The sequence below is a fragment of the Brassica oleracea genome, chromosome C8, assembly GCF_000695525.1.
Source record: "Brassica oleracea var. oleracea cultivar TO1000 chromosome C8, BOL, whole genome shotgun sequence".
NCBI classification, from domain to species: domain Eukaryota; kingdom Viridiplantae; phylum Streptophyta; class Magnoliopsida; order Brassicales; family Brassicaceae; genus Brassica; species Brassica oleracea.
This window is the reverse complement of record NC_027755.1, coordinates 7,466,930-7,475,527: the sequence shown is the minus strand read 5'-3', so window position 1 is coordinate 7,475,527 and position 8,598 is coordinate 7,466,930. Positions and strand designations below refer to the sequence as shown.

The 8,598-nt window shown below is 36.8% G+C and overlaps 1 protein-coding gene across 1 annotated transcript in view; it reads left to right on the top strand.

Moving 5' to 3' along the window:
• Positions 1–7,570: 7,570 nt before the first annotated feature.
• The window catches only part of LOC106310433 (sugar transport protein 5), a 3,465-nt gene continuing 2,437 nt past the window's right edge, over positions 7,571–8,598 (top strand). Inside the window, exons 1-2 of the mRNA XM_013747668.1 lie at positions 7,571–7,818; positions 7,932–8,251. Coding sequence (XP_013603122.1) covers positions 7,686–7,818; positions 7,932–8,251 — 453 coding nt within the window. The 5' untranslated portion in view covers positions 7,571–7,685. The remainder of the gene's footprint in view (positions 7,819–7,931; positions 8,252–8,598) is intronic.

Sequence of the window (8,598 nt, the reverse complement as noted above, 5' to 3'; positions counted from 1 at the left end):
AATGAAGCGTAACTCTCGAAGGCGTGACATAACAAGTGGCTGTTCGACTCAGTTTCCACCAAATATCATGGAGATTTTTGAGCAAAACCGCCAAGCAAGTAACCACTGCACCGTTATTAAAAGTAGTGAAAGCTTATATGAAGTCACTGAGTGGGATTGTAGCTACGTGGTATGTCTTCCAGAAAAGCATTGTGCTTGTAATCGATGGGACCTCACCGGGATACCTTGCCAGCATGCTATTTATGTCATAAACGAGCATAACAAAGAACCTGAAGAGTAAGCACCATTCTTTCTTCTCATATCTTAGTATTATATAGGTTCTAACTCTATCTCTCTTTCTGATTTCTTCTCTCTGGCGATCCATCACACCTCTCGCCTCCAGTAAACTCTGTTTCTGCCATTCATTTTGCTCCTGCTTATCAATCCAATCGACGAACCCATGAGAACCGCAGCACCAAAATCTTCTACCTGGATTGTCATCTGTCTATGCCTTCGCCGGAGTCGATCTCTTATTACAGTAGCATAACGGACCGTCGACCTTCTTCTTATAGGATGACCTTGCACTTGAACTCGAGCCTTCACTCTTAGCCATCGATTTGAGGGATTTCTGGGAAATAAAGAGTTGAATGAAATTAGGGTTTGTTCTTCTTTCAATTTGGGGCTTTTGATGAAGGAACCAGAGAATTTAACGGTTCAATCACGTGTCTAATTAAAAAATTAACATCGTCTTGATTCTCTGTTAAACAGAGTTAACGCTGTTAGAATCGAGGTGTGAAACTTCTGAAATTCAAAAGTTGATGTATTTTTTGGGTAATGCAATTTAGTTTGTGTATTAAATGAGGAGCCTAAAAAGTTCGTGTATTAAAGTAGCAAAAGAAATTCAGTCTGGGTATTTTTAAGGAATTTTCCCTATAATAAAATATAACATTACTTTCGTAGGAACTATAAAAATTTGAAAGTGGTAACATGTTCGAATAAAACAGAAACGTTAATATTTTAGAAGACAATTATTTTTTAATTTATATATGTGCATGCATACGTAAATATATAATCTAAGCCTTTAAAGGTATCAATCAACTACTTCTCATCAACCAATTCTATTCTTTACTCATATCAATCAACACCTTCTTAATTAAGCAATAAGCAAAAAGGAAGAAAACAAAGCATAGTCTTTATAAAACACCAAGGTTGTTCAAATGACACAAACAAAGCAAAGTCCAGAGACGAAAAACAAAGCACAGTCTTTATTAAGGCAAAGAAAAAACAGTACTAAAAATTTATTAGCCACATTTGGCACGCTTGGTCTCTCCCGACTCAATCCCATCAGAGCTCCTTTTCACAGTCCCATCTGCAGCTCCATCCCTTTCATCAGCAGGTTCCTCATCCACGTCTTCCTCTATGTTGCCTTCAAGTGCTGGAACTTCAAGAGGGAGAACTTTGGTACCAGTCAAAGCTTGGGTCTTGCCATCCAGGTTGTGTTTTGATACCTTTATAATGAACGTGCGAGTCTGTCCAATGGTATCAGTCAGAGATTGTGGCACCGGGACTACATGATCATCTTCAACGCTTTCATTGGCCTAATATAAATTTAAACACTTGTAAGAACACATTATAAACCTGAATGATGGATAGGTATGTAATTACCTTAAAGTAGCTCTCAACCAATTTCGAGGCTTTCTTCCCAGTCAACTCACGCCGAGAAGCACAAAGCTTGCGTGATTATTGTTGTCATAGACAGAGAGCTTCGTGAGATACTTGTGACAGAGGAACATTTATAATGGATGCTGAAAGTGTATCTGACACAAAAAACTATAAGTACAAATCTTACTCTGTAGTGCCGACAATCTCAGTTTTTCCACACTTCTTACACATAAGCGTGGTAGGCCCTTTGGTTGCTTTAGTCTTGCACCCACCAAAAGCAATATAATACCATGTCGAGCCACGCACAACATCATCAATAGTGGCTGTTCACTCGAACCAAGCAACCTGCGAATTACATCAGAGAAGATCGTAAATAACTAAAGCTAGCGCAACGTATGGATGAAAGAATGAAATATTGTACCTTTGCCCCTTCCTGCTTCATGTAAGAGAATAGTTCCCCTATAGTAGCCGTCTCAGCTTTGGTGACAATTTCAGCATTAACTCTATTGGCAACATCCGTGTTCGATTCAAACCTGAGAAAATGTTCGGAAACAAAATTAAAAAAAAAAGTAAAATGCTCGGTGGATTGAAATAGACGTTCCAAATCAACAAATGAACACATACCAAGCCAGATATTCCCTGGTTGCTTGAACATCCATATCAAAAAACACACGTGAGGATGATAGAGATGACATAGATAAGGCACCTGCAATATAACCAATGTTCCGTACCAAACAAAAACAAATTAAACAAATAACCAAGCTATAAAACTGTCTTATGTAACACATACCGTGACTAAAACATGTTCCCCACGCAGCCTACTAACATCTATAAACCATAACCAAATCTAGGTAATACTAACCTCCAAAATGTTTTGGATTCACAGTTCTCACCAGAAGAACAGTTGGAGGTTTTCCAAGCGCTTTAAACTTCTCACAGAAGTCTGCAGCGGCCTTGTCCCATATGTAGAGCTTCATGACAGGACCACTGCATCAAACCAAACTCATGTGTTAAGCAAAACACGTATATGCATAGATCATAAACACTATAGAGAACTCACTCATGTGTCTGGACATGGACCAAAATTCTCCTTGAAGAAGCTATCTCGACCTCATCAAGCACAAGACTGTCACTCACAAGTCTGCTCATTCACCAGTTTCATGTGACCGACATAATCTGCACTAAGATAAAACATTTTTTATTACTGTATATATACTAACAAACCTAGACCTAAACAACTAAAGAAGACATAACATATTCCAAACCAATCAAGTGATAAACCATAAATTCCAGGAGAAGCTTACCATAAAGATCCCCCCTGAGGTCACAGGCCGCTTCAAACTCCTCATAACCATAGAATCGGAACCGATCTTCAGGAAACGGAACCGAACTGTTCTCGAGAACGGAGAGCACAAAATTCCATGAGAAAGCAATGGTCACGTCTGGTTCAGCAACTCGGTACACAGTCTTGCTTTTAGATTCATAAAAGTTATTAAGCCGGTAGATGGAACCAGCGACCATATGTGGCAAATAGGTCTCAATCCTGTTTGGTGGGATGAACCCTTGGATCCCAGTACCCTGTTGATAACAAAAAACAAAAGCAACGAATGTTAGTATTTGATCGAACAAGCAAAACCAATACAAAATCATAAATATTGGAATAAACTTGTCCGTCAATCAGAAGAAATTCAATACCAAAAAAAACCTTCGTGAGTGCGTTCCGAGCCTCCCAAAAATGTATCAGACGAAACCTTAGCTCTCCTCCTTGTGGTCCGAACTTGACATCTTTGAAGAACAGTATTTCGTCAGAGGAGGAGACAACGGCTTTGCCGTTTGGTTTCTTGGACTTTGGATCGCCGGAGACAGCGATAGCGAGAGAGACTCCAGGTTGACCGGCTCGTTTGACCGGCTCGGCGGAGGAGACAACGGCTTTGCCGTTTGGTTTCTGGGACTTTGAATCACCGGAGACAGCTGTAGCGAGAGAGACTCCGGTTTGGCCGACTCTTTTGACCGGCTCGGCGGAGGAGACAACGTCTTTTCCGTTTGGTTTCTTCGCGGTAATATCGCCGGAAAAATGTGTTTGGCTGTTGGAATTCATGATTTGAGATATTTGTGTGTGTAACTAATCTGGAGAAAATATGAAGGTTATATAGAGATTGAAAGGGAGATAGGCGAAAGAACACATTAATGAGTTCTCCAGAGGATTCATTACACACTCATGAATACGGTGTCGATTGATCGATCCGTGGAAGAAGGGGAAACGGCGAAGAGAGGAGTTGTCGAAGAGATTAATTGCCGGACCGTTTTAGGGTTGGCAAGCGAAGTGATGAGAGGAGGAGGAGTTAGGGCTACACACGAAGCTGGGCTTTCTTTTCTTTTGAACGGATCAATAAAAAAGGAGAAGCCCAAGATCAGGAGAAACCCAAGATCAGCCCAAGTGTGTTGGACGTGGACAAACGAACACACCCCATTGGTCGAATTTACTGTCGACGTGGAGGGCCTCTCCGTTGAGGATATTCAGCTTTTAGTTATTGTTTGATATCATTTATAGGTAAATATATATATATAATCCTCGATTAATCCCCGTTTAAATGCCGATTAATTGATTCGGCGCTAGGCTCGGGTCGACAGCACGCGTTATGCCTAGCGCAATTTCGAACATGGGTTGAAACCAAAACAAATTGTAACTAGTAGGTTCCACTTCTTCTCTCTCTTTGTCTTCTCCTTTCTCGAAACTAAAATAATATTTTTCACAGATCAAAAAAGACATTGAAAGTTGCAGAACAGATTTTTTCTGGTGAAAATAACTAATCTTCAACAATAAAAGATAGACAATCTCTCCCATGATTTCAAGCAAGAATTTTTTCTTTGACGAATAATCATTTATGAAAAGAACAAAAAGAGGATCAAAATCACTTTAGAAATGGTGAAAAACCTTGTGGTTTCTTCTCCAACGAAAAACTATTGTTTCTTCTCCAACGAAAACTCCATTGTCGGCGACCTCAACCCTAAGCTCCATTCCGACATAGCTCTACCGCAATCTGTGTTAAGGTTAAATCGTCTCCTCTTTGCCGTGGTCGTCATGCTCATGACTAGAGTTATAGACGCTGGAATCGTCGTCGTTTTAGTCGCAGATCGAAGAGATAGCTTCACTGGAGCAACAATTATGAAGTTTCGATTATTTTCACATCTGATCCTCCAACTCTTGTTTATTCTCCAATTTTTCTCAAAATTCTATTATATTCATGAATATTTCCCAAAACTTTTAATTATGCAATCCAGACCAAGCGAATGTTCTGATTTTGCAATATTGGTCCGTGCCGTTTTGTTTTATATTGTTTGCCCCAGATGTTTCTGATTTGCAAATAAATTATTTTGATTTGGTCTCATAATTCATATGTTCACACTGATAAATTTTTTACGCTACTTTGTAATCAAAATATCATTGATGTTGTCTAGAACAAAAGCAAACATAAAACTCCAAAAAAATATCAATGATTTTGGGTGTCCATGTGGACACTAGGTATAACTTGAGCAATGTCTACATGTACACATGCATAATAACTTGAGCAATGTATAAATGATTTAAATGAAGTTCCAAATTTTCCTACATGTACACATGCATAACTTGAGCAATGTCTACATGTACACATGTGATTTATCTTCTTTTTTTGAGAAACTATACTAAAAACTATTAAAATCATCATAATTTAAACAATGTATAGATAAATCGGTGTACATATTTCTTGGTAAACTGGTACTGCTGTAAGTTGGAAGACCTACATTTTTCATTTATATGTATATGAGGATAGTAAAATTATATGGTGTTCATGTATTATTGTACAAGTTAATTTATGTACATGTGAATCATTGTACATGTGGATAATAAAACATTTGTGTACGTGGTATATTGTACACATCAAATGGCTTCAAAGTTATAGTTTCATATATTTTGTGCATTTTGTAAAACCTTAGCAATATGTTTGTGATATTTTTACAGGTGATTACTTGTATTTTGCTTGAAAATATACATGCTACATCATTACATGAGAGGACTACAAAAAATTCTTGTTCTATAAAGATAATTTTTCTGAATATTTACTGTATTCTTAATATGTGTGAATATATTATGGGTGACTGGTATAAATGATTTAAATGAAGTTCCAAATTTTCATTTTTATCCTATATGATCACTTGAGCAATGTCTACATGTACACATGTGTTTTTTTTTCCTTTTGAGCAACTATGCTAAAAACTATTAAAATTATCATCATAACTTGAGCAATGTACAAATAAATTGATGTACATATTTTCTCGTAACCTAGTACTACTCTAATTTGGAAGATCTACGTGTTTAATGTTTATGTACATGAGGATAGTGAAAATATATGGAGTTCATGTATTATTGTACAAGTTATTTGTGTATATGTGAATCAATGTACATGTGGATAATAAAACATTTGTGTATATGGTATAATGTACACATCAAATGGCTTCAAAAGTTATAGTTTCATTTCTTTTGTGCATTTTGAAAAACCTTAGTAATATGTTTGTGATATCTTTACAGGTGATTACTTGTCTTTTGCTTGAATATATACAGGCTACATCATTACATTAAAGGACTATGAATGAGCAGGTGATACTGAGGAAATAGAGAGAGTATTTTGCAATTTTTGCTAAAATAAATATTTTGTACATTGTGTACATGTGAATCATTGCACAAGTTACATGGTGTATATGTGAACGATGCACATGTGGATAATGAAAATAATTTTGTGTACATAATGTCATATATATATGATTACATACATATATTGTTACAACAGCGTACACAATAAATGAATCATACCCCATGGAAAAACATGGGTGTGCCTATTTGCATATAACAAAGGTTAAAATGCACATTAATAAATTTTTTTGCAAAATCAAAGGTCATTTATGCAAATCTGAAAATCTGAAATAAAAAAAATATAAACTTGATGGACCAAACGTGCAAAAAATAGAAACTTGACCATTGTTGTTCCCAAGCTTTCACTCTATGACGGAGAGCACGACCATAAGGATTCCAGACGGCCATGATGGTAGATCTGAGTGCGGTAGAGGTGATTCTTCGATGACTAATGAGGCAGCGGAGTGGTGATTCGCCGTAGGAGCTCGATGTCGAGCAATGATAGAGGGTGTGATCGTTTTTGATTTACAGCAGCTTCACACATGAGAGCTCGGGAAATGACAGAGGGTGTCGCCGTTTTGTGCTCGCTTTACAAATCTGGCCCTGATTTAGTGGCTAGTGAGGAAGACGTAGACGGTGGTCGGAGAGGTTCGAAGACGAAGATAATTTTTTTATCTTACAATTTGTTGCTGAAGAAGATGATGAATTAAATAAAAAAAATACGCGACAAACTTCTTCGTCCTCAGCTTTTTTATTCTGTTTTGCCGTTAAAGCTATTGTTTTTCATTTTTCTCTTCAAATTTCTCTGTCATTAAAAAAAGAAGGAAATATGATTAAAAACTGTGGAACCCATTTTATTAGAAGAATAAGTTTAGTTCGTTTGTAGTCATGAAAAACTACTTTAGGAACAATAATTGCTTTATAGTGTAATAAAAACTCATAATCTGTCCTACAGTGTTATGTACACTTTGTCTTGTGTGGGAATTTATTTTCATATTTTGTCAACTATCTTATAAGACAAGAACGGTGGTTTGACAAAATAATTGTTGTTTGTCGCGTGGGAAGTTAGGGTTTAGAACGGTGGTTGACAAATCTTGTACTCTATTACCTTTAACATAGACATATACAGTGTTCTTTTAAGAAAGTATATTAGTTATTACATTTATCGGTTATCCAATTAAGCAAGAGATAAAAGTGGTTGCACACTTTGGGCTGTAAAAAAAAAAAGTAGTTGAACACAGCATACTCGGACCATCATATCAAGTCATAACGCCAGCTAACCAAAGAGACTCACCTAAAAGCTCTCTTTAATATCTTATCATTGTTCATTTGTTTTGCAACAAAAATAGAAATGCAAGCGTAGGCCTTAAACAAAATGGCTATCGGAGGATTAGCTCTTGATGTCGGCAGAGGCAATATAGACGCCAAGATCACAGCCGCGGTTGTCATGACATGTGTTGTGGCGGCTTCAAGCGGTCTCATCTTTGGCTACGACATTGGAATCTCAGGTTACAATTTAAAGAATGAAAAAGAATAAGTTTCGAGAAAACATGTAATGAAACGTTTTAATTCATTTTTAATTTGTTCGAAAAACTAATTTTTTAATTTAATTTTAACAAAGGGGGTGTGACGACGATGAAGCCGTTTCTTGAGAAATTCTTTCCAACCGTTCTTAAAAAAGCTACTCAAACTAAGCCAGATGTGTACTGCGTCTATGACAGCCAACTTCTAACGGCCTTCACATCAAGCCTTTATGTTGCTGGCTTAGTCGCTTCCTTAGTAGCTAGCCGTCTCACGGCAGCTTACGGTCGCCGTGCCACCATGATTCTCGGTGGTTTGACTTTCCTATTTGGTGCCGTCATCAGTGGCTTGGCTGCCAACATCGCCATGCTCCTCTCCGGACGGATTTTGCTTGGATTTGGTGTTGGTTTCACCAACGAAGTAATATTTTGATCTCATTAAATTCTATAATATATTTTATTTTATGTGGATATATATGGATAAGTTTCCGATCTATAATTTGATTTCAGGTTAATTTTTCCTTCTTTTTAGGCTTTACAGAATTAAAAGTCTAAATCCAATCGATTTATAAATTTCGGTTTGTTATGGTTGTGCTTCTTATAAGATAATTTTGATTTTTGGTTGGTAAAAACTTAAAATATAAATAAATAATTTTTTTAAAATCATATTATATCTATGCATTTAAATTTGATTTTATGAATTTCATCTGATGTCAAAAAAAAAAAAAATTCATCTTCATTTGATTATAGCAAAATAGGGGGGGGGGG